This window comes from Ambystoma mexicanum, chromosome 1q (assembly GCF_040938575.1).
Source record: "Ambystoma mexicanum isolate Mex_15411 chromosome 1q, UKY_AmexF1_1, whole genome shotgun sequence".
NCBI lineage: Eukaryota > Metazoa > Chordata > Amphibia > Caudata > Ambystomatidae > Ambystoma > Ambystoma mexicanum.
In genome coordinates, this window is record NC_090922.1 from 1256253806 (window position 1) to 1256280063 (window position 26258).

The 26258-nt window shown below is 43.3% G+C and overlaps 1 protein-coding gene across 1 annotated transcript in view; it reads right to left on the minus strand.

Annotated features, from left to right (window-relative positions):
* Positions 1-14051: 14051 nt before the first annotated feature.
* HOOK1 (hook microtubule tethering protein 1) overlaps positions 14052-26258 on the minus strand; it is a 1744708-nt gene continuing 1732501 nt past the window's right edge. The window contains exons 21-22 of the mRNA XM_069642072.1: positions 20017-20085; positions 14052-14331 (exon numbers count right to left, since the gene is read on the minus strand). Coding sequence (XP_069498173.1) covers positions 14170-14331; positions 20017-20085 — 231 coding nt within the window. The 3' untranslated portion in view covers positions 14052-14169. The remainder of the gene's footprint in view (positions 14332-20016; positions 20086-26258) is intronic.

Here is a 26258-nt window from a genome sequence, read left to right on the forward strand (position 1 = left end):
CTGAACATCAAGCATAAATTTGCATGTGCATATCACCCGCAGGCCAACGGTATATGCGAACGCCTGAATGGCCTATTAAAAGAGGCAATTGCAAAAATACAGCAAACAACAAAGAAGAGTTGGCTGTATTGCCTTCCGCTAGCCCTATTTGAGTTAAGGAATAGACCAGGCTCCGACCACCACCTCACCCCTCACGAGGTGGTGACCGGACACCAAATGCGCCTTCCTCTGACGCCAACATCAAGAGCATTTACCGACCATGAGAGTACTGCAAGTGTCCTTGGTGATGAAATATACCAATATGTGTCTTCTTTGATTACTAGTGTAGTGTTTGTGTCTCAACAGCTCGAGCGCACGCGGGGCGGGTCTAAGAGTGATCAACAAGAAGACGCGGATGAAGAATTGGAAAAGGGAAAACTGTGCAAAATTGCCAAAGGTGACCACGTACTACTCTGCAATTTCAACAGAAAGTGGAACAGCCCACGCTTCACTGGCCCCCACCTGGTAGAGGAGGTATCAACGAGAGCAGTAAAGCTACAGGACAAACGTGCTTGGAACCACCTACATGACCTAAAGATCGGCAAACTCCAGACCCGCCCTAGCGTCACCGACAGGGCCATTGGAAGAGCAGCAACAGCATCGCCAACGGAGGAAGGGACTTCTACCGCAACTAACGGCCAAAGTGTCCCCATACCCTGCCACCCCCCTGATTCCCCAGAGACAACTACTGAAATAGAAAGGGGTAATTACCATACCGCCCACCCCATGGTCACACGATCAAAGAGTAAAGAAACCTCTACCAATTGAACCCCAACCCTCTGCCCATTGACCCCCTACCCACTGCTATAATAACCCAACTGAAGGACATTGTTTTGCACATACACATGTAAACACTTGAATGTTCTCTTTTTTTTTCTCTCGCACATGCAGGTACGGTGTATTATTGTATTGTTAAGAAAACAGATAACTAACAAAGCTCACTGCCCAGGAGGAGTAGATGATACCCTCAGACAATAACTACCCTGAAGAATTATCGCACCAATTTGTCTATTACATAAAAAGGCCAAAGCACCTGAAAAGGAGGAGGGTACGTGTCTACTACACAGCACTTCTCTTGGCCATAGAACAATGAATGCCCCACATCCAATCATACTTGCCTCTCCTAAGAGATAGATCGCTTAGATTGGCGTGGGAACAGCTCTTCGCCTGGGCACTGAACGACTACTTGATAGGGAGAGCTTGAAAACAACAACTAACACTAATAACAAGCATATTGAGAATTTTCAGGCGGGCAACTTTAACGTCGCAAGAATTAGCTGCCGGACTGCAGCAAGGTAAGAGCAAAATGCCGGTGAAACTAGCCTCTGTAATAAAGATGATAGGGATTTTGATGATCACCGGGTTTGTGGCTGCCTCTGTATGGCCGAACAGTTATGCTTTCAATATTTTTGCTGTACCCAAACCTAATATACCCCCACCCCCAGCTGCAACAGGTGTTACGTCAGGTGGTACTAGCAAAATTCCACACAAGGGAAATAGAGTTAAACACAGCACATACTCAGAGAATAAAGATATTGACAACTACATACAAAATTCAGCACACGTCTCTAACAACATGTGGTACCAACACATGACCAAAATAGGCAAACAAACAACAGAAGACAGCTGCTACGTCTGCTCATTGATCCCATACGCCATGAGTGCTTCCCGAACTTTTGTTGCCACGGAAATAGATGAAAAAACAGCACGGTGTATAATATACCTGACACTGTTCCAAACAAAAGGAAGATTTCAAGGGAACACGGTGCACCTGGTATGGAAATCACGAGACACATACCCGTACGAAAATAACTTCCTTAAGAGTTATTTGAGCTACCACAAGGCCAGTTTACATGCCGAAGCATTCAGATACATAACAAGTGGCCCTGAAAAAGGAGAAACAAGGATGTTGGGAAAGACCACTGATAATAATAACAGGGAAGGTGTACCTGGGTGACAAATGGGACATAGGAGTGGTTGGCAGCAACATGATAACAAGAGAAGATACTACAACTATTGCAGAGCACAACAACAGATGTTGGATGACTTGGGTCAAGTATGTACCCATGCTAACGTGGATAGAGAAGGATGAAGACCCAATAACAATACTGCCGATGACTGCACCTAAGGTATGCTACCAACACAAAGGAGAAGTGGATGTAGGATACAACACCAACTGTGCAAGCGTGACAGAGCTACCTGAGGGGGGAGCAGGAACAGTAGTAGTAATGGACCATTACTGGGCCTGTGGAGACAAGGCATACCACACACTGCCCCCTCTGTGGAATGGTGTATGCACAATAGTACACGTTAATGTACCATCACTAGTGGTGCCCCAGAAACATGTGAATGTGGCGAACTTCCCCAAAATGGATGAAGGAAACAAAAGGAAGAAGAGAACTGTACAGCTTCAGAAAGGGCCAGAGAACCGAAACAACGGCAACACCATCCTGAACAGAAGGAAAAGACAAGGAGAACCTCTGACAGGAAATTACCTGTGGGGAATATCGGAAACAGCACTAACTTCAATCCCGCCAGAACACAGACTATTCAGCAGAGCAGCTATGTTCTTCTCCTCAATAATACATCCTGGACTACAGGCCTACGCAAATGCAAAATGGTTCCAGATAACTAGGTGGGAACTAATAATGACAATTAACTCTACAGTAAATGGATTCAACGCAATAAAAGAGGAATTGCGAGCAGTAAGGATGGTAGCACTACAGAACAGATATGTACTGGACCTCCTCACAGCAATGGAAGGAGGAGTTTGCGCGAAGATAGGACAATCATGCTGCACATTCATTCCTGCTAACGATGCTGACAATGGTACACTGACAGAAGCAGTATCTCAATTGACCCAGATGCACTCCAAAATGATGGATGAAAGTAAAGGTGTAAAAAAGGATGAGAGCTGGTTTTCGACGCTATGGTCATGGATGTCATCTTGGCTGTCAGATGGACTGAAGATCATAGTTGGATGCATTATTTTGGCTGGAGCTGCACTTATCATAATAAGATTTTGGAAGGCCGGAAGGCACGCACCACAGACGAGATGATCGAAATGGTCAGTATGCACCCCTTGATGCCAGCAGATGACGGCCAACACGCAGGCACAATAATAAAAGAGAGAGAGAGGTTGCGCAACCAGATCATCACTAACCACCTGGACCCGCCATTTGTGAAGCTCGTAATCCCAAGAAACCCAAGGAGCTACATAGGGAAATGGGTATACTGCACACCTGGAGGAACTTGTGTATATATGTACTGGTCGTTTGAGGACCATGTCAACCACTATGGACATTTGGGACGAGTAACTAAAATATGGAGAGTGAGAGGAGATAAGGAAAAGGATATGTTTGTGGTCGACAAGTCGACCAGAGGGGGGACTGAAGTGGGAAAAGTGAACAAAAGGTTCCCACCAATCCCCTCTCAACCATGGCCTAGAGGATCACGGTCCAGACACCCGCCACGAGAGGAGTTTGCCCATCTCCCAGACGACCAAATACCCTGGTACAAGAACTTACGGATGTGCCCACTCGCATGCCCACCCGCATGCCCACCTGCCTGCCCTGCACATGCCAACACCTGCGGCATGGATGAACTCGACTAAACCATCCAGCACCAAATCAACACATCGTTAGAGATGCCATGACGACCTAGCTAACGGTCAGCACACTCGTGCAATATACACACCGGACACTCCCACACCAATCCACACGAAGAACATACTCAGTGCTATGACGTAGGCGACGGACACACCCACAGACGTGCATCTTTATTATTTTTAACATAGGCTTCTCAAATGCAGAAACGCAAGACGCATAATGAACTTATCTAAAAAGGCTTGCTCACGCTTCTTCTAAAACCATGTACCATAATGAGGAATATAACAGAGACACGATACTGGGGATAGAGCAATATGATACCGTAACCTAAAGCGCTCTGCATCAAATGGTTCCACCCATGCACCAGGCCCAAGTAGGCCGCAAGCAAAAGCTTCCATGAACATTAAATGAGCAAGGGTTCGGTTGCTGACCCTGCAGAATGAGCCCAGTGAAAGCAGACAGTCAAGGGCACAACGTGGCAAACTCTCAATCCGCAAGCCGACGCCAAGGTCACACCTGCAAGATAAGCAAGGCACTCAGTAAGAAATATATTAATTGTGCAGAATACTGCATCAACGACTGTCCCCACCTCACGTGACCAAGCCGAACTTGATAGGGTGCCAAGCCCAGGAGGAAGAAGGCGTCTGAATCCCCCGTCTCAAGACACAGGCAGGTACAATTAAGCGACTCAACGGACATCTGCAGCGGTGGGAATAGTCGGCCTTCCTGCTTATGAATAAATCCTCACATTGTCTGCACATACCCATAGAGAAACATTGTTGCAAATGACAGGTGCACCGCGAGGTGGGAACAGCGATGGTCCCAGACTGGGGGGCTCGCGGGTGAACCAATCAGAACATGGGACCCTTATCACTGACGCCATTAACATTGACCAATCCTCAGGGGTCTTCATGTAACAATTTTTATGTATCAAACTGAAGGGACAACCCAAGTAAACCACCTGACTGACCCTTAACCAATAACCCCGTCCTCTATATGTATGCTATACTAACCCTACCACTCGGGGAACCAATCCGGAGTGGCGATAGGTTTTTTGCTGATTTTGCTAAGGTGACGCAAGTAGCGCGTCATGCTAAGGTAAAAAGGGCCTGCGAGCCCCACGCTGCTGAGAGAGTGTCAGGACGGACGCGTACGATCCTTGGCCATCCCTGCCGTTTTGTTTAATAAACAGCAGAATGACCTTGCTTCTTGCGTGTGTCTCATACTCTATCTCTTTGGGATATACGGGAGGAGTTGGGGCCTCCCTGCCCGGAGGTCTGCGGACGGCCCAGCCGGCCCCAGGAGAATTCCCCCCCGACAATGGGCAGAAAGTACAGAGGGGAGAACCAGTGGATCCTGAAGTATTTTTCTATGGAGTACAAGTGATGTTAGGATGGCTTCCCCGCATTGAGGGACAGTTATTGAGACTACCCACAGACTTTGTATTCAGAACAGATACCTACAGATATAAGTGAAGGGGAACTGGTTACAATTGAGCTAGAGATGGCTGTAGTGAGGGAGGACAGAGTGATTCTACACGGCACTGATGAGGAAGGGGTGAATTGGCGCGCAGTAATAGCACTTGACGCATCATACCGACTGAACCAGTTGACAGATGCTGAGTTATTTGACTACAGTGACTTGGTGATGATGAGGTATTGTTTGAGATAAATATACCATGTCAATTGAGAATAGAGTATACAGAGGTGCTACAACAAATAATGCTAGCTAAAAAAGTACCATCATTTATGGAGGAAGATTTGGCAAGGGTATCCGGCACAATATGGACGACCAGTCCGTATGATGTGGGGTTGTTGAAAGGAATTGGAGCAGTAAAAAAATGTTTTAAGTAAGGGGCAATCTTTCTTCCAATAAAACAGTACCCAATGTCCAAAGAAGCAGATGAGGGTATTTATGAAACAATACATTTGCTCATGAAGTAGGGAATGATAGTGCCATCAGAATCTCCTTGCAACACTGCTGTACACATAGTGAAAAAATCTCACGGAGGGTCATGGAGATGTATTTATTTATTTTACATTTATAAAATGCGCAAAACTCTCTGGCATCACGGGTTGGCAAGATTAGTAAGATTGCGTGACACGCTTTATAAGGACTGGCTGTATTATGGGCACGCAGACAGATGCCCAAAGCACTGCGACTGTGTTTGTAAATAAGTTACATGACTATTTGTTGTCCATGACTACAATTTCTCTCTTTCATTTCATGACAGGAAAGGGAAAGGCAGGGAGGTATCGGTAAAGGCACAGAAAAAGACTAAATAGAATTGAATACTACTGAAATTGTCAACATTTTTCTTGTGCGTCAACATAGCCAACATAAGACGATACAAGAGTGCCGCCTCCCTGACCAACTACCAGGATCCCCAGGGAGAAGAGAATGAAACCTGACCCAGGACAAGAGCTAAAGTGCATGCTGAGAAAGAAGTTAAAAGGAATAAGGAACTTGAGAATAAAGGCGATATAAATCACGTTGCACCACTTGAGGAACGCTGAACTATTACTGGAAAAGTAAGAAAGGAGTTGATGCTGAGGACTTTTTGAATTCATCACCAGCGCAGTATTAAGGACTATTTTTCCTAAGAGCATACTTCTATACCAAACAATTCTTTCTACTTTTCTATCCTGATAAAACAAAGGAATTAGAGCTGAAAAGTCCTCTTTTTTACAGGGCTGTGTGGCAGAGAACTACTGTGGACATATATAGAGAAAAGTGCCACAGGAACAGCTACCATCCTACACACGTGCTAGGTGTGTTTAGTTGCACGAAGTGCTACCCTTCATGTCGGTTAATTAGTAGCGACAGAAACAATAGAGATATACATTTTTAATTTGTAGATACAAAACACTCAATAGAATTTATGTTAAAAAAGACAAAAAATGCATTATACATAACATCACGTAAAAAACATACAGTGAAAGTCAATGTTTTCAACCAGAAACTATTTCTTGAACTTAACACAATCCTCTTATAGTGATGATATTTTGGGGTTAGTAAAGGTGTGAGGTAAACATCATATTTCATATAACCTCAAGTTACAATTAGCTTGTCCATGACTCTGTCTGTCGACACCGAGAAGTGTGTTTCTAGGTCCTAGCAGCATTTATTAAACAAGAGAAAACACTCTGTAGCCAATTTTTGAGATGCTATTGGATGTGTGCTGGACCCGTCTTTAGGACTTTGTATAAAAATACCCGGAGTGAAATGTCAAAGGTAGTTCATTGGTTGGTGCCCTTCACGAATGGCAAACTAAAAACCAAAACGAAAAAGCTGTGTTGGTAACATGATAAAAAATCAGAGTGTGGTGTCTCTATTGGTGAGTCCTGAAGACGGGTCCAGCACACATCCAATAGCATCTCAAAAATTGGCTACAGTGTTTTCTCTTGTTTAATCAATGCTGCTAGGACCTAGAAACACACTTCTCGGTGTCGACAGACAGAGTCATGGACAAGCTAATTGTAACTTGAGGTTATATGAAATATGATGTTTACCTCACACCTTTACTAACCCCACAATATCATCACTATAAGATGATTGTGTTAAGTTCAAAGAAATAGTTTCTGGTTGAAAACATTGACTTTCACTGTATGTTTTTTACGTGATGTTATGTATAATGCATTTTTTGTCATTTTTAACATAAATTCTATTGAGTGTTTTGTATCTACAAATTAAAAATGTATATCTCTATTGTTTCTGTCGCTACTAATTAACCAACATGAAGGGGAGCACTTTGTGCAACTAAACACACCTAGCACGTGTGTAGGCGGGTAGCTGTTCCGGTGGCACTTTTCTCTATATATACTTTGCTATCCTTACATTTTTATTGGGTCTATTTTTTATACTATTTTTCACAAGAGAATGCATCTATAACAGACTATTTTTTCTACTTTTCTATCTTTGCATTTTTATTGGGACTATTTCCATCTTCCAAATGGTTATATTTTTATGTTTTTTATCAGCATTATTTTTATATTTTATATGTTTCAATGATCAACATAACAGTGGAAGTGGTTTGAAAATCATAAATCAATTCTTTGTATTATTGTCATTAGAAGTGGTTGCAAAATGTTTTGAAAAGGTATATACAGCTCGCCTCACTCACCATTGAAAAATAATAACCTACTAATGCCCGGTGCTAAGTAAACTGTACAAATGTTTTCATATCCTTATGTTCCTGATATCTTCATAATACCCAGATGAATACGCAACACAGGACACATCTACAAACAACTGACATTATGGCTATTGCGGTCCTTCTGTTTTGCTTTCTCTTTTGTTGTTTTTATTTCTTATTTTATCTCACACTGCATTTGACTGATTATGATAAGATAAATGTGTCCCCATGGCATAATGTTAGTTAAGAAGTTAAAAAACAAGTAGATGTCCAGTTAGAGCAGGAACTGGTATTCCGCCCAGTTGTGGAGACAGTAAGGGCTAGGAGAAGTATTACAGATGATGAATATTATATGAGAAGGTATTTCGACAATTCCATAAATATTTAACGAAACTCATGGTATAGGTTAATGGAGAAGGTGGGGAGAGAGAGGGATCAAGGGAAAGCTGCTTTGTTTGCTCACTTATCCCCTATGCCATGACAGCCTCTCGAGTATTTATACCTCAAGAGGTACTACAGTACAGAGCACACTGCTTGATACATCTCACAGCATACCAGACGACAATTTCAGGGACAATCAGCCATGATCAAGTATCTCACAGGATCAGAATTCCCATACATAAACAACTATATGGAACAGGCACACATGATGAAGACTATACACATTAAAAGAAAGGTGCTCAAGTACATATTATCAGGTCCAAAAAGAGGACATGTCCAAATATTAAGGTGTATAGATGCCCAGTTTAATTGATACCTCATTGTGTCGACAGACCACAATTACAAACAAAGGGGAAAGTATATTCCTCAGGAGGATGGGTTTATGGAATAATGGCATGCAAAGCAGAGGCAGTATGGACTGCGCCAATAGAAGTGATAAAAAACGCTGAGAGTGTGCTGTGAGGAATGGAAAGAAACTGCAAAAATGTTAACATGGGTGGAAGATGAAGCAGGACCACTACCCATAACCAAACTACAATCACCGACATTATGCTTTAGAAATAATGGTTCGGTAAAGCTTGGCAACAACGAAGGGTGCAAACGCATTATGGATTTAACAGGTATGAAAGTTGACACAGCTGTAATAATGGACCATTACTGGGCCTGCGGTACAACAGCATATATGCAGCTTCCACCCAACTGGGGTGGCATATGTACTATAGTGCTACTAAATGCACCAGCACTGGTAATACCACAAAGTGAGGTTGACATTGGGACTTTTCCTTCAATGGCACACAACAGCAAGAAAAGATCCCTAGGCCTAAAACACACACAAATAACTGTTTTTCCAAAGAAGCCAATGCTGCATTCGATGAAATCCTAGAGAGTTAACAGTTATTTGGTAAAACAACAACATTCTTCACATCCTTTCGAATGCCTGGACTGCAAGCAGCAGCAAATGCACATTGGATCGAGATAACTACTTGGGAACTGTTACAAACTATTAATGCCACAATAAAAGGCTTCAATGCCATCAAGGAGGAGTTCGGAGCGGTCAGATTGATGACCCTACAGAACAGGTATGTTCTGGACCTCCTCACAGCCATGGAGGAGTGTTCACACAGATAGGGTCAAGTTGCTGTACATATATACCCGCACATGATGAGGAGAATGGGACCTTGACAGAGGCCATTTACTCCCTGAAAGAGCTGCACAATAAAAGGAAGTGGATGACAATGAGGACGATAGCTGGTTCAGTTATCTATTGTCCTGGATGCCTACCTGGCTGACAGATGCATCAAGATTTCTGTTGGCAATTTAGGTACTGGTCCTAATGCCTTTTTGCATCTTGAGAATAGCAATACGCCAATGTAAAAGGACTGGAAAGAAGGCACTGACAGTAATAGTTAATGCGGGCGACACTGTACATCAGTACACTCAACTGATCATGAAGTTTACTGTCCCATGTACCCATTGGGTCAGGCAGCTAGACAACCTGGGGCATTGTTTACATGCCCAAAAGACCCATAACTACAATGAGCAGTGGATGAAATATGACAACAATGGCGAGTGCTGGCTTATGACATGTAGTCCAGCAGAATACGTAGCACAACGAGGTAACTTGAGGGAGGTCACCAGAGTGTGGCTGCCCAACGATGACTATAATATGATGAGACAAAATTAAGGAGTAGTCCATGACTCAACCAGAGCGGAGAATGTAGTGCGGCAATTATGGACTAGAGAGTATGTTCAGCCTCTGCCCCCCTGCCTTCCTCAGAAGAAACAAAATTATAAGATAAGGACAGATTTGAAACTGCACTTTAAATTCTCCTGGAAATGCAGCTGACACAAAGAATAGTTAGTTTTGCTACACAAGTAGGGAACAGGTGAGGCATTAGCTTGCACAATTAGTGTGTTTTAAAATAGAGTAGATCAGGTGACAGGAAGGTGTCTAAACAAGATAAGGACTCAATACACAACTAGGGCAGGAAATTGTAAGGCAGATAAGATTGCTGATACCCATAGGGAGAAATATAATGTGACAGGCATGCACCAGGAACTCAGAAGATAGCAAAATAAATGTGTCCAGCACAGGAAAATAACGTGACAAGCAGTTGTCATTTTAAAACTGCACCGACACAGCAGAGCATTAAACACTGCAGCTTTAAGTGAGGATCCAGCTAGGCAAGCTATTTGAACAAATACATTTAATTCAGGAAAATGGTGTGGTGGCTGGACATAACTGCCTCCAAGGAATGTGAAGGCCCAAGACTCCGTACGGGAGGGTTACATAGTGAAACAAGATATCATTGTGTGCATTTAACTGTAAATCAAGTTGCGTTAACATGGCAGACTATTTGAAGTCCATGGGACAAACTGAACATCACAGGAAATGTCATAAGTAGTTGGTAGATTAATGTCTCAGCGATCCGCTAGGTGTGACAGAGAAACGCATATGCGGCTAAAATGACAAATAATTACAGAGCATGTGGTGAAAGCAGCAGGATTAATAATAGTTATTCATAAATGTGTCAAGAACAGAATGGCAGTTACTGTTGCAAGGATACGAGGGTTGGAATTACAAGAACAGATCCTTGAAAACTCAGAGACATCATGGCGGAGATAACATGGGCTGTTTTATTTAATTAAGAACAAAATCGATATGCTTATCCTTTCCTCCCATCTACAATAAAACATGTCATCATGCCGCAGTTCACAGAGAGTGTAACCGCATGTTAACCGATAAGCACATGTCCTTTTCACCACAGAAGTAATTGAGCGCCTACTAATAATATTCAAGCATGATGATGTAGCACATTTTATGGGATGTTTTATGGGTGGGTTCTTAGATAAAGGATTGTCCAATCATTATTGTTGGACATATATAATTATACATGTGGCTTAGTAGAGGGAACCAATGACCAGGAATGATAGGTTTTCATAACTCTGACCTCAAAATGACTATAACAACTGTTGTTTCCTGTTGAGATGTGGAGAAAAATCTTGAGTGAGAGCTTGGCTGTTAATCTTCTTTTTCCCCCAGTTTTACATTGCAATTAAAGCTGGGTTACCTTGCATTTGGCCAAGCACAATCCATTCTGTGTTGTCTCTTTATTGGCAAATACCAGTTAGAGGCCTATATGTTTTTTTCAATCTCTGTTTTCAAAAGCAATGCAACAAGAAATAAAACCGGACACATTTATTTTAAGAAAACAAAGCTTTATGTAACTATAAATAGATTTTTTCGACTGAAACAACAAACATAAAATTATGATTATGAAATAGTGCAAATTGTTTTGGGGAATAATTCAGTGTAATAACATTGATTGTGGGATCAGCAACGAAGAATACATTTATTAACTGGATACAATTCTTTATACCTGGATGAGTGTTGCACAGCCTAGCCCAAAGTAATTATGAAAATGAAAAATAGGAATGTTGAACTTGTTATACACTAATACCGAAACCAAAGGAGGAAAGAACTTGCATGTCTTTTTTGTTAGATTTAGTAGGTTAAGTAATAAGAAAGGTGTCATAAATGCCATTTCCATGCAATCGCATCTCAAACTGACCAATAGAATAAACACACATAGAGCTGCTCACACAATAAATGAAAAAACACAAACATTATCATCTCCTCTACTTAGTGTTTAAAAATACCAGTCCATTTGAGGAAAATTATAATGCAATTCATACAGTTGTATCTGTGTTTTAAGAAGCCCTGGAAGAAATGTACATACCACAGGGGCTAGTAAAGCTGCATTCAAAAGCATTGAATGTAAAAGTAGTGTTTGTATTTAAGAAGCATAACTTTAACACTTCAGGCAACATGCCACAAAACCTCGGTTCTATGACGGACTCTTAGTCATTTCAGCAAGTGTGACAGCCAGGCAGAGCTAAAACATTCAAAATGCAGCATTATGTCTCATCAAATGCTTTAAAACCTGGAAACCAGAGGTAGTCGATACAGGTGTTCAGACCTGTAAAACAGAATGTACTCTGCCATAGTGCAGTAAAGGGGGTTGTGGTTCAGTTTAATGCTGAGGGATTTTACTGACAGAAGCATTTCAACACCTAGCTACAGGAATGTTATGGCACTGGGTTTCTATGGACATTTCTACATTATTGTACATCATTACCCAATGCTCTCATTAGGACAAATCACAGTATGCACACAGATGCACCACATGTCAAGTGCTGCCATTGTTGAGTGTAATATTGTTATTGTTATTGATGGTAAAAGGCCAAGCCAGGAAACTGAATACCACATTACACCAATCCATTTACAAATATGTGTAGGTAAAACTGGGGTAATAACCTTACAAATTGACCTTTGCAATGTAGTAATAAACTGTGCGTTTATTAGTATAGTGAAAATATTTGAGTGTATATTGCCTTTTTGACTATTGTAATTGCATAAACAGCGGCTGTTTCAATTTGCATGCATTATTTTCCATAATCCTTGGGAATTACATCAAACCTAGGAATGTTTTATAGATGTATATAAAAAATGAATTAGAGGGACCGTATTCTATGCAAAAATATTACTTTTGACATACAAGGGCATTTTCAAAATATCCAGCTACAAAATATTTAAACATTGATACGTAGCTCGTCTACAACACACTGACAAGACACACTAACCACTCCTGTGGTAAGCTCCACATGTTTTCCTGTTGAACTGCTCAGGGAAATATATTTAATTACCTCTGTCCTTCCTACCAATTAATATATCGACATAATATGTACTTTTAAAAAGCATAGTTAAATGAAATGTTAAAACTCCTGTCCTTGTTAAATGTTAAAACTCATCTAGATGTGTGAGAACCAAATACTATGTACGAAGTATATACACATTTTTTGGCTACATTTTGTGAGACAATTAAGAGAGATTTTGATTTAAATCATATAGGAACACTAGTTGTAGTGTTTTCCTTTAAAAAGGTGTGGGGACACTGAATTCTACAGAAAGATGAAATGGAATTTTCCTACAACCAACTATTTGAATGAATTATTTTTAAATTAGAAAATCTTGACACATGAATTCTAATTCCTTCCATAACATGAGGGAAGGCAATCTTGAGCTATAATGTGTTTTTACAATGCTGTTATTTTGGCTTTTGTGAATTAATACCTCGTGAATGAGTTCTCCTTAATTATGTGTAAATATCTTCACTGAGATTATTTTAATACATTTATTTACTGTAGCAAAGAGCCTCTTTACATTATAGTGCAGATGGACTTTACAGGTCTCAAACCTTACTTTCAGCTTGCACAAGTAGCGCCTCCATATCAATGTCTGCATTAACAAAATGCATACCTTTTTACAAATTAATGTTCATGTGACACACAGTTTAAAGATTGTATGAAAAATATAGCAAGCACACATTAGTGAAAAAATTGACTTTTGAAACCTGCAAACCTGGGTCGCCCACTAATCACCAGTTTATTGTTAACGGTTACGCATATCGTTAACGGTTACGCAGCACCCTGAGGCCATCCTGATGGCATGTGCAGTGGAGCACTATGTAAAACCCCACAAATGAACCAAACCTACTTACATAGTATCACTCTTTTCCCATATTTCATTGAAATTTGGGTGAATTCCTGATTTACGGAATAACTGCATAAAGACTGATAAAACCTTAAATATGATTAAAAGTAGTCTGTATTTCAAATATTGTTCTTTCTGTACAATAAGATAATCAAAGTATGAAAATATTCTGCAAAGAGATCTGCTTGCAAACTCACACTGATTCGGGCAATAGTTCCTAAACGCAGCATGTCCCTAAATGGAAGATGATTTCAGCAGTCGGCGAACCAGTAGCTCAATGTTTTCAGTTTAATATCCGATGTCCAGCATCACTTTTTTCTCACGTCACGTACGTCAATGGAAGCTACAAAATATCTTTAAGGCCACTTTAGGAAATACATTTACTTGGTGATTTAATTGGATGTTGCAGTAGAAACTGGTAGGGAGAGGTTCCTTCGTGTGTTGGTAACATGGCGCTGCTGTGCCAAGAAGGAGCGCCCGGCAGGGTAGGGGCCACCTTCCTTCCCACTTGCTGCCAGTCTCGATTCCATAGACATCTTCTGACATGCAGCACTCTAGCACAAAAAAAGAAAACATAGATCACGTTACCATTTGATACATGCACTTTGAAATGTTTGCTCAGTTGAAACAGTTTTAAAAGAATGTTGTTTTTCTGAGGTTACTTTGAAATTTGTAGTTATACACCTTACTAAATATAGATTTCAATTTCATAAAAGATTAAAGTTATTATTGGCACACCTCAATTGAATTTATTACAATGCCACATATAATTTTATTATTGTGGACATCTTTGGATTTAATGGTCACATGACGCATCTTGACGTGATTACTTGCTGGTAATCTTCATTGCAAAGAGTAAAACTATTTACTTGACACAGTTCCAACTAATTGAGTGTGAATCCCTACGGGGAGACAGACAACCTTACTGGTGTTAAAAAAACAACAAATGTGGGGCTGGTCATGTCTACCACACAAACTGACAACTATAGGGGATAAGAGACTACCGAGGGAGGATTGGTCCCATTTAATGATGTAACTGCAAAGCTTGAGCTCCTCACTGCCTCTGCATAGAAAAAGAAATATGTTGGATGCCATGAAGAAGAACGTTTTTGGGGTTAGGAGTGTGGCCTTTAAGGCTGTATACGCCTCATGTGCCGTGGCCAACTACTCCCATATTTAAAGGAATGTAATTTCAGAAGTGGCAGAATACTTGCATGAAGAAGACATTTGAGGTAGATTTAATACCTTCGTTGTGGACGACAAGGGAGCCGCTGCCAAGAACTTCAAGCAGGCCTGGACACAGCGGATTGTGTAGGCCGTTCTATGGGGACAGCTACGGTTGCTAGATGCCATTCCAGGGCGAGGACCTCAGGATTCACTCAAGATGTTCAGGTAAAGTTACTGACCATGTCCTTCAATGGGGTAAATAATTTCGGGTCAAAGGCAGACGAGAAACTTGAAAAGTTCAAGGCTTCCATGGCAACAGCTATTTCTTTGCTGTCATCTTCCTTTACTTCCTCGTCACCCTTTTCCAGAGGCCATAGTTTCTATCATTTCATCTCATGCTGATTGAGGAAAAAGTAATCAATTCATTTTTTGGCAACTAATGGCACGCAAAGCTGCTGCATGCACAGAGGAAGAGGTTGCTGGCGACAGAAAAGCTAAACCTCCCTTGCCACTGTTCCATCCACCTCAGCCCCAAAATCTTTGAGGTATCATCACCTCATTTGATGCCAGTAGGGGGAGAAGTTCTTGGAATATTGAAGAGTGGTGCTCCACTCCTTCACATGTCTGAGAACTTCAAACAGTGTCAAATGGGTATTGTCTCTCCGTCCTAAAAAGGCCCCAGACCACTGTCCACAAAGGCAATCATCACTAGCATACCCTTTACTCCTGCAGGACATGCAAACTCTTGAGAAAAGCTGCCATACAGCATGCCCTGGCAGCAGAGAGGGTGGAAGTGATGGGTTGCCCTTAATCTTTCATGCCAGAAACTGACATGGTTATTCATCTTATCTTTGACCTCAGATCCTTGAGCAGGAAGGAAAAGGACAAGATGGTGACCTTATACCAGTTCCATCAGGTCTTCAGATCGACGTTCAAGGCACTTATTTCCATGTGCCTATTCATCAAAAGCACAGGAAGTTCCTGAGTTTCGTGATAGGCAGAACTCATTACAAATTCAGTGTTCTGCCTGACCTCCCCTGAGGGTCTTCACCAGAGTGATGTCTGTGGTGGTGGCTGATCTCAGGAGTGATAGTCCAGGTCTTTCCCTATCTAGATGATTGGCTCATCAGAGCTCATTCTTCAAAAAGGTGTGATCTCATCTGCGCCACACCTGTCAACTTCTACAGTTTGAACTTCTCCCTGATTTTAAAGTCGCAAGTGACACAATCCCAAAAGCTCCAGTTCTTCTGGCCAGTCATGAATACCCGCTCGGGAAATGCTTTTTCCACCTGAAGACAGTGCCTCAAACATTTTCCAACTGGTCAAAACGTTCAAGAACAGTCCGTTATTGCCCACTTTAGTCTTTCTGTGCCTTCTGGGCCTCATAGCATCCTACATCTTTCTGCTGCCAGAGGCTCAACTGAGAAGAATACATTACCTCTCAGCAATGTTCTTTCTGATGAATGTTCCTCCCACAGATTACACATCTTTGATATCCTTATCCCAGCGCAGCTGTTCTTCTGACACTTTTCCACCGCCAACGGTCAAGGCGTGGCTCCACGTCCGCTCCGCCCGACGCCTCTATGCGACACACGCATGATCACCCAGCACAGCTGCTCTTCAGAAACTTTTCCGTCACCAGGGTGCAGCACAGCACCATGTCAGCTCCGTCCGAAGCCTCTCTGCGTCCCGTGCCGGACATGACATCAGGGCCAGTACATGTATATAGCGGTATCATGCCCGGTGACCTCCGTTTTCACCCACTCTGCGAATAAGGTGCACTAGCTATTCGGCCAAGAACGGGAGGCAGGGAGGGCAATAAGGACATTACTGAGAGGTAAGTCATTTCGTCTTCTAATAGATTATTTCCTCAACCGGATTCCTCGTCTTTGATAGAGTCCCAAAGCAGTGCATAGATCTGGTGGAGGGAGGATACTAAAGACACCACCTAAAGAACAAACTACTTAACTATCAGTAATGTTCTTTCTGGTGGATCTTCCTCCTAGGGATTCCTCATCTATGATATACCTATCCCAGCGCAGTTTTCCACCACCAGCGTTCATGGCTTGGCTCCACGTCAGCTCTCCCCGACGCCCCTACGAGTCACAAGCAGGATAGGATGTTGGTGCCAGAATATATTTTGAGGCACTGTACCCCTTGACCTCAGTTCCTTTTTTCCATACACTCTATTCGCTAATCGGGAACAAGCTCATGGAGCTTTGAGATTTTTCTCCACGCCATGACTACTCAGTATAAGGCCTCGGGATTGAAACATGTGTGGATTGGGGCCGGCAGATGTCAATCTCAGATTTGCACCAAATTTGACTCTACTGCTTTGACAAGGACCAAGACAGTCCGGATTGCGAACTGTGCCCCTCCATGCACTCGAAAGCCCTCCGGGAAAAGACAGCAAAGAAAATCACGTCATTGACAAGGCGAAAGGTGAGGCTCTGCGGTCGTTTGAGGTTGTATGGCCCGTTTCGCTTTTTCGAAGGCAGTGCAGCTTCACGCAACAAGAAGGAAAAAAAGAAGAAGAAACATCAGAAGGGATCCTGCTCCCTGAGTGAGTCCTCGCACCACCACTCCTCTTCTTTCTCTAAAAAAGAAGGGCCATGGCTCTAAGGATTTCTCGGAGCGGCCAGCGTGGGGACCTTTTCCTACCCAATCCTCTATCCCAGAAGAATGGGACAGCTTCCATCTAAAGATGATAAAACTATATGAAGTCATTCTCTTCTGATGATCCACTGAAAACACCGTGGTGAAATACGTGTTGAGAGATTATGAAACTTATGAAACAATTCTATGAAATGGAAACATAATTAATCCTGAGAGGTTATGAAGTAGAAGCTTCTCCTGGACCTCTGCAAAATCTGATGTACTCAGCCAAGAGTATCTCCTTAAAAATGTACGTAATGGGGGCCATCGGCCTGGCCACGTAGTCAGCGATATTCAGGCCAGATTGGAGGATCTAGAAGGAAGTCTACTTGCCATCCCGCACCAGAGCCTCAAACCTCATGTCACCCTCTGAGATGTGTTCCGCCACCTCCGAGATGACCAACCAAATCACAAAAGAAAATTTGGCTAGGACAGCGCAGGCATTAATGCATCGTAGGCCCAGACTTGCAGTGTCAGAAATATTCCTGTCCGATGCATCTAGTCTTTTGCTCTACCTGCCAGGGGTAAAAGAGGGGAAAGATGTAGTTTTCAGGTTTGTTGTGGCAGCCTGTATGACTAAACTTTCCTGTGATGCATAGGCGGACAGGAACGGCAGGTCTGAGGGCGCTGGCCTTTGCTTTTTTGTTAGATCCTGGTCCACAGTCATGACCGAGACTTATTTGATTTGAATCATAGCCCAAGGACGGGTTGGAAGGCAGTAGGAATTCCTTCTTTGGGCCCTTATCCAGAATATCTGAGCTCGTACTGCACCTTGGGTCCAGAGAGATCTGACAATCCCAACGTATCCGCCACTTTGGTTTTCCTGGGCTGGGAGCAGGGACCATGTCTAACCCTGGCAAGGTGTCCAGGGCACTTGCCACCAGCAAGTCAGCCGCACAATCCACCCACTGCTCTTGTTCCGCATAGAACTCCTCTGGAAAGTCCCTAACTTCCCTAGGTTGAAAGAGTTCCAAACCAAAAGGAATGGGGTTGCCTTCCTCATCATAAATGTCTTCCAAGTGAGACTTGAATGCACCCCTAGGGAGCGTAGCATACTCCCAAAAAGTTTTGGTGTCATCGACACCAGTAGCGCTGAGGAAGGGAGTATAGAGGTCATAGGACTGACGTCCCAAGATAGAGTGGTGTGACCTGGCGACAGGATCTTGTATGTTGTTCGTGCAGTCGGGACCGAGAGCCCACATCCGTGTGACTTATTCATTTGAGTGCTGTGAGCACCAACGGGGCCAAGGGTGAATCTGCCAGTGCAGAGGCTGGTGCCGTCAGCGCTGATGCCGAAGCTGACGGCGCCTCTGCAAATATGACAAGAATCTTAAGCTTAAAGGCCTCTCCTCTGGAGTAGAGGATTCGGTGGGGAAAGGCACCTGTGGAACCTGATCTTTCATGGCTTCCGACAGTGGGGCTACCCTTCTTTGAAAAGGAGGAATACTGGTACCTTCTGGAGACTGAGACCTCTTGCAGTGCTTCTTTTACATTCTGTCGGTGGACCGGGGTCTGTTCTTCAGTTCAGCGATCTGTGCCGGGCAACCTCGAACAAGTCTGTGTATCACTCTTATCCTTGTGGAGGAGAGTGAACAGCTTTTCCTCCCATTCCTAAAGCGCCTTGAGGGGCATCGCCTGACTCACAACGTGCAATCCTGCATGTCATGTTCTTACCGCAGGGTTTAAACTCTGTTGAAAAAAGTTGTTGGATTCGGCATATTCATTGAAAGTAATGAGACGCAAGAAAAACTTCAAGGACGTTGTGTTCAAAAAGCAAGCAAAAAATAAGGAACTAAGTTTACGGGCACAGTATCTTGATATAAACTGAACCCAATGCCATGTCCGGTGCAGGTGGAAGCCGACGTGGAGGTGCACTGCACCCCCTAGCGTTGGAAATGTTTTGAAGAGCAGCTGCACTGGGAGATAGATAGCAAAATGAGGAATCAATGGGAGGAGGTAATCAATGACATGTATTTTTTTCTAATATATCCGAAAGAACTCACCTAACTTTCGGTCAGCTATGTGATAACCTGGTTCTTGCTCTGGGGTATGTGGAATTTACCCTATTATTTGTGAGGCAGCTACTTCTAAACATTTAGTCAATGAAGTTTCAGGATGAAGTAATTATCAAGTACTTAATTTGTAAAGGTCCTGTAGATTAAAAACAAATAAACCTAGATGAGTGAGCAATGAAAGATACAAAATAGCTGCCTTACTGGTGGTTCTGTTTTTGGGCTTCATAGAAATTACATGCATACACTAGCAGCCAAAACAAAAATAAGCAAATACAAAGGGATACTCAACATAGCACCCAGGGAACATATTATCAGGGAAAACTACTGTCAACGGAACTAAAAAGCTACTGAATATTTCTAACTCAATTATAATTCATATGTTAGATCCATAAGATACAGTACCTTGTTATACCACGCCGTCACAATTAATTTCTCTTCATATTCTCGCAGTTTAGCTTGATCACATTCACTCTGGAAAGATACAAAATATAGGTATTCTAATAGTTAGGAATGCACAAAACGAATGTACTGCTGACAGCATAATACAGATCAACTCATCTAAATTTCAATGGTGCATTAATTTCCACATTGGCAAAGGAGTAAGAGAGTAGGTCAACCAAGCAAACAATTATCTCTGCTCATGACAAGAGGCAGGGGCTTCCTACTATCCTCATCCAAAGATAGGGGTATTGTGAAACAAGGTGGCATCTGTAACGTGATATGTCTATGTATAATAAATGTAATCTCACTGCAATATAGGATGACTGCAGTGTGGCCATTCGAAATTGTGATGCTGACATCAGAAACATTTGGTATTTTGAGAAGTTGTGGCCACTTACAATACTGAACTTGGAGATAGGTGGAATATGCAGAAAAGTATCAAATTGATTTGTAGTGAATGTGTTGTTTCTGCGCACATGGAGCTTATAGTGATGTAGTGGTGGCCACAGACGTCTTTCAAAGATGTTGTAACAACTCATATGCATAGCTTGTAGAGATGCATGTGTATGGGGACTGTAAGGCCATGTACCCATCCCCTGAAAGGGTACACCCCATATCAGTTACCTTTGAATTATCCCATCAGATGAACTAATTTTGACGACACAGGAGATGGCGGGAAGCTTGTGTGTAATGGAAAGAGCTATTCCCAGGGAATGGCAACATCACAATAAAGGTAACTTTATCCTACTCCTTAGAATCGGTTCTTTCCTATTTCTAACATGTACGAATAATCACCAACATGCTGAGAGTAGAAAAATGAGGACAAGAAAGCTGCATCAGAAAGCCAGTACTACCTTTGTTGTGGTAAATCGTTGAAAAGAAGTTAGGAGAGACATCAATATATTTCTAAAACATTTGTCAAGATGTAAATTTAGTCCCATTCTTTTCATACACTAGTTTGGGGTGTCTCATCTCCCCATGACACGTCTGCTGTTTGTTTATGCCTTTCTCAGGATTTCTCTCCACCGTCCCCAAAAGGGTTCCATGTGTTGATATCCCTGCACAAATATCGCCATACAAGAATATCGCCATATTTTTGCGGCGATATTAAATCATGGAACCTGCGGGGGACACCCCTGCAACCATCATACTTTTTTATGGAGCGGGGGACACCCCCGCGACCCCCGGTCCCTATAACCCCATACATTCTCCCCACTAATAATATCGCCTATGGCCTTACCCCACAACCATATATATATATATGGTGATATTATTGGTGGGAATAACATTTCCTGATACCCCCCAAAAGGTAGCATTTCATTTATTTCACACATTCTATTTGCCTTGCATGGAAACGTATGGGATTGACAATCAACTCCCAGAGCTTAGAGTTTGCAATAGTGCACATAATCCCTTTTCCTTGATTACAGATGCTATGGGGTTGGCTGTCCAACTCCCAAAGCTCAGTGTTCTCTGTAGTGCTACCAATCTTGTGCTCATGGTTCTACACGCTTTAAGAGCAAGACTCAAACTGCCAGAAATCAGTGTGTTGCCCAATTCATGCAATATACGTCTCTTCAATATACACGCTATGAACAGGCCTCAAATCTGCACCTGCCACTAGCACTTGCAAGGGATAATTTACTCTTGATGAGTAAGAAGGAGAAACTACTTACCAAAAAGTTCTTTCTATGGATTAATCTCCTGCAGATTCCTCATCTGATAGATATCCCATCCAGCTTTGCTGCTTCAGATTTTTTTTGGACAGGGTGGTGTATTGGACCTCGTCTCGGCCGTTGATCCGCTGTGCCCGGCATTCGGTTGTCGGCTCCGGAAGTGACATCAGGTGTTGTATATAAACTCTGTCACTACACCCCATATCTCAGTTTCCCCTTTTTTCCTGAGCTGACCACGCTGCATAGGAAAAATAGAGAGATAGCAACGGGCTAATAAGCCCACAAAAAGTTAAATAACAGCAAACTTCCAAAGGAAGGAAGGAAGAACTTTGTGCAAGACACACAATTTGTAGTGTCAGAATATATATATATATATATTTATAAGAAACAAAAATGCAGCAAGAAAGTCAAAAAACAGTCACCAATGACCATCGCCAAGTCATCATCAAAAGAGAAGATGTGCTCCATACATCGACTTTCTGAGCGGGGATGGACGGGTGGGGAAATGAGGAATCCGCGGGAGAAGATTCCATAGAAAGAACATTACGGTAAGTAATTTCTCCTTCAAAGGGATGCTTTTCTCCCACAGATTCTTCATTTGATAGACTCCCAAAGAAGTAGGTGAACGAGGCCAGCAGAAAGTTAGACTAACAGATTTTGTAACACCGCCTTGCCAAACGCACATCAGCTATGCGAGCAACATCTAAACTATAGTGTTTAGTGAAAGTATGAAGAGAGGACCATGTTGCCAAATGACAAATATCTCTAACAGGGACCCCCCTTTGTAATGCAATAGATGAAGAGACCCCCCTTGCCGAATGCACCCTGATGCCTGATGGTAATTCCCTGCCTGCGGACTGGTAACCCTCCACAATGCAGAAGATGATCCAGCGGGACAATGTTTTCTTTGTTATCGCTAGACTTTTATTGGCTAAGGAGAAGGCCCCGAAGAATTGGTTAGTTCTTCTGAACTCAGATGTCCTTGCGATGTAGAAGCTTCGAGCCCTTTTAGGATACAGGCAATGGAAACGCTTGTCTTCCTTAGAAGGGTGCGGTGGTGGGTAGAAGACTAAAAGGTCTATGGACTGTGACAGGTGGAATTCAGAGACACCTTTTGGGAGAAATCCAGTTCTCACCCTGAGCAGGAATTTTTCCTCGAAAAAAACACAGGATGGCCAGTTTGCAGCATACAGCCTGCAATTCACTCACTCTCCTAGCCGATGGAATTGCCACTAGAAAGGCTGTCTTTAAAGAGAGGAGCCACAAAGACCAAGTTTGCATTGGCTCAAAGGGAGCCGCCATAAAATATGTCAACACCAGATTAAGATCCCAATCTGGGACCAAAAAGGGAGTTGGCAGAAACTTATTTACAAGGCCATTCAGGAATTGTGCCATCACCGGGATTGTAAAATATGAACCTTGATCCGGAGACCTCTTAAACACAGACAAGGCTGCCATATATCCTTTGACTGTGGTGACGTGAAGGCCTTCTAAGGCCAGTGACAGAAGGCACTCCATCACTGTAGTGGTGGAACAAGAGATTGGGTAAATTTCACGTTCCCTGCTCCATGCTTCAAATCTGTACCACTTGCACGCATACAACCATCTTGTAGATGGTCTGCGTGCAGCCAGCAACACCTCAAGAACCTCCACTAAGAGGTCCCAGTCATCATACCTCATCCTCTCAAGAGCCATGCATGTAGGTTGAGGTACTCCAGGTTTGGGTGATGAACCCGACCTTCTGACTGGGTTAGGAGATCCGCCCACCGAGGCAATCAAAGCAGTGGGCAAATGGCCAGATCCCGAAGGTTAGAGTACCAGGTCCTCCTCGCCCAGTCCAGTGCGATCAGGATCATGGATACTCTTAACCTCTTCAGCCTCCTGAGAACCCAAGGAATGATGGGAATCGGAGTGCAGGCATAGTAGAGAGGGAAGGTCCAGTCCACCAGAAACGTGTACCCTGGCGCACCGTTTGCTGGGAATTCCCCCAAGCAAAACTGTCTGCACTTCCTGTTGGATTATGTGGCAAACAGGTCCACCTTTGGGGTACCCCAGTGAGAGAGGATGTCCTGGCACACTGTGCTCTGCCTGCTCAGAGCATCTGCCAAACTGTTCTCTGTCCCTGCCAGTTCAACTGCAGAGACCGAGATCCGGTTCTCCAATAGCCAGAACCACAGCTGCATCGCCTCTCTGCTGGTTTAAACTACTTTGCTGGTTTAATGGGCTGTGGTGCCTATAGAAAGGTGAAACCTAAATCACAGAGGGTGAGGGACGTGAAACTAGCTGTAGGTTGGCCCCTGTCAATGGCTTAGGAGCCATTGAAGGGATATCATGCGCAGCCTGGCCTCTGGCACTAGAAAAATAGAGGAGGCCATGAGACCTAAGAGGAGGAAGAAGGAAGCCGCTGGTAGAGCGGCATGGTTCAACCATCTGTGCCATGCTGTTGACCCTCTCCTCGGGAGGGACTGCTTTCCCAACCCGGGTGTCTAGGACTGCTCCGATGAACTGAAGCCTTTGGATTAGCATCACATGGGCCTTTTTCAAGTTCAGGGAGAAGCCCAGGCTGCGCAGTAGCAGACCGCTGTCCTCCAGATGGGACAAAACCTGCCCAGCTGACTTCCCTTGCATCAGCCAGTTGTCCAGGTACGGAAAAAATAAATGGACCCCTGATCTCCTGAGCTGCGACTACCGCCATGAGCTTGATGACTTTTGGAGCGAGGTCAGACCAAAAGGGAGCACCTTAAACTGATAGTGCTTGTCCCCTGATGATAAACCTCAGGAACTTCCTGTGCTTTCAATGTATATGCACATGGAAATAAGAGTCCTGCAGATCTATTGACACCAGCCAGTCCTATAGCTCGAGAGCATGGAGAATTTCTCTGAACGTCACCATCCTGAATTTGTCTTTCCTCAGGAACGTATTCAAGGCCCTGAGGTCCAGAATGGGACGAAGACCTCCTCCCTTCCTGGGTACCAAGAAATGGTCTCTGCCACAAGCTGTCAACCGTACCAGCAGCAGCTTTCTTAAACATTTTGAGCATCTGCTCCTTAGAAGCCTCCAACTCAGCCCTGGACGTCAGCCCTGACAACGACTTACCAGCCTCATCGGACGAGTCGGAGCCGTGTCTACACTGATGGCACCTCTACTTTTTGCAGGAGGAAGAGGAAGAAGAATGACTCCGAAAATGAGACCTCCTCTTGTTTCTTTTCTGATGCCTTTGCTCCTTTTCGTAGGCCCTTCATTTCAACTTCCGATGTCCTAGTGGTCGAGCGCGCCAGCGATTTTGACAGGGGCCAACCTACAGCTAGTTTCACATCCCTCACCCTCTGTGATTTAGGTTTCACCTTTCTATAGGCACCACAGCCCTCGGTGTTGTGATCTACACAAAGGCACTACACACAGACGTAGTGTGGGTCCGTGATGGACATATTGGAGCTGCAGTCCCTGCAACACTTGAAGGCCGGAGACCTTGGGAGTAGACATAATGTGAAACCGCGTCAAACAAAACATCGGTCAGAAAAAAGAATCTTGTGAGAGAACAAAGGAACTGAGTTACAGGGGTGTAGTGACGTGCTATATGTACAACGACCAACGTCACATCCGGAGTCGACAACAGCGGCATCCAAGCAAGACGAGTCGACGGCTGAGTCAAGGCACACTACACCCCCTGTCGAAAGGTTTTCCAAGCAGATAACGCTGGAATGGATATCTATCTGATGAGTAATCTGTGGGAGAAAGGCAATCCATTGAAAGAAGGAAGCAATTCTGTCATACATAGGTATTTTTGATCTTGTAGTGTAGCTTCATTCTAGTTCTTCCTCTTCTTCATGGATGGTTAGATGACTGTGGCACACACAACTGCTCTCCATACAATCTTTTGCTTCGATCCATCTTTCCCTAATGAGTACATTGCTTGTAACATTCTGAATGCCATGATGCTTTTTCATTTTTCAGTTCTTCTGTTGTTAAGTTGCCTAATTGTAGAGTTATGTTCAAGTATAAGCTATTGTTACACTCAACTCTCTTCTTAATACACTCTAAAACCTTTTCATAACATTTTAGATCAACTAGGGGAGATTTCTTTTGTTGTTGACACAAGATCCAAAGGGTCTCATCAGGGGTTGGGCAGAGCAGTAAAAATGTAGCGGTAAAGCTATTACTGCTGCATTACCACTCCGCCCAATCCCGAGTTTGGCCAGAAGGTGGGATGGTTACCTCTAGCTTTTTGCTGGAGGTAAAAACCTCCCCTTAACTACCATTTTCAGCGCTATTACTGCCGGCTTTAATACCACCAGTGGTAATAGCGCCGAAAAAGCCTGTAGAATCCTATGGACTCAGAATAAATGGGGATTAACAATGCCACTGCAACTCGGGATCTTGAGCAAAATGCGACGGACCGAGTTGCGGGAACGCTAATAGCATTGGGCGGTACCCCAGCGCATTTACCTCCTGCATACCGACCAACTCGTGATGAGGCCCAAAGTCTGTTATCGGTTTTCTTATTTTGACTGACTACTTTTAAATGA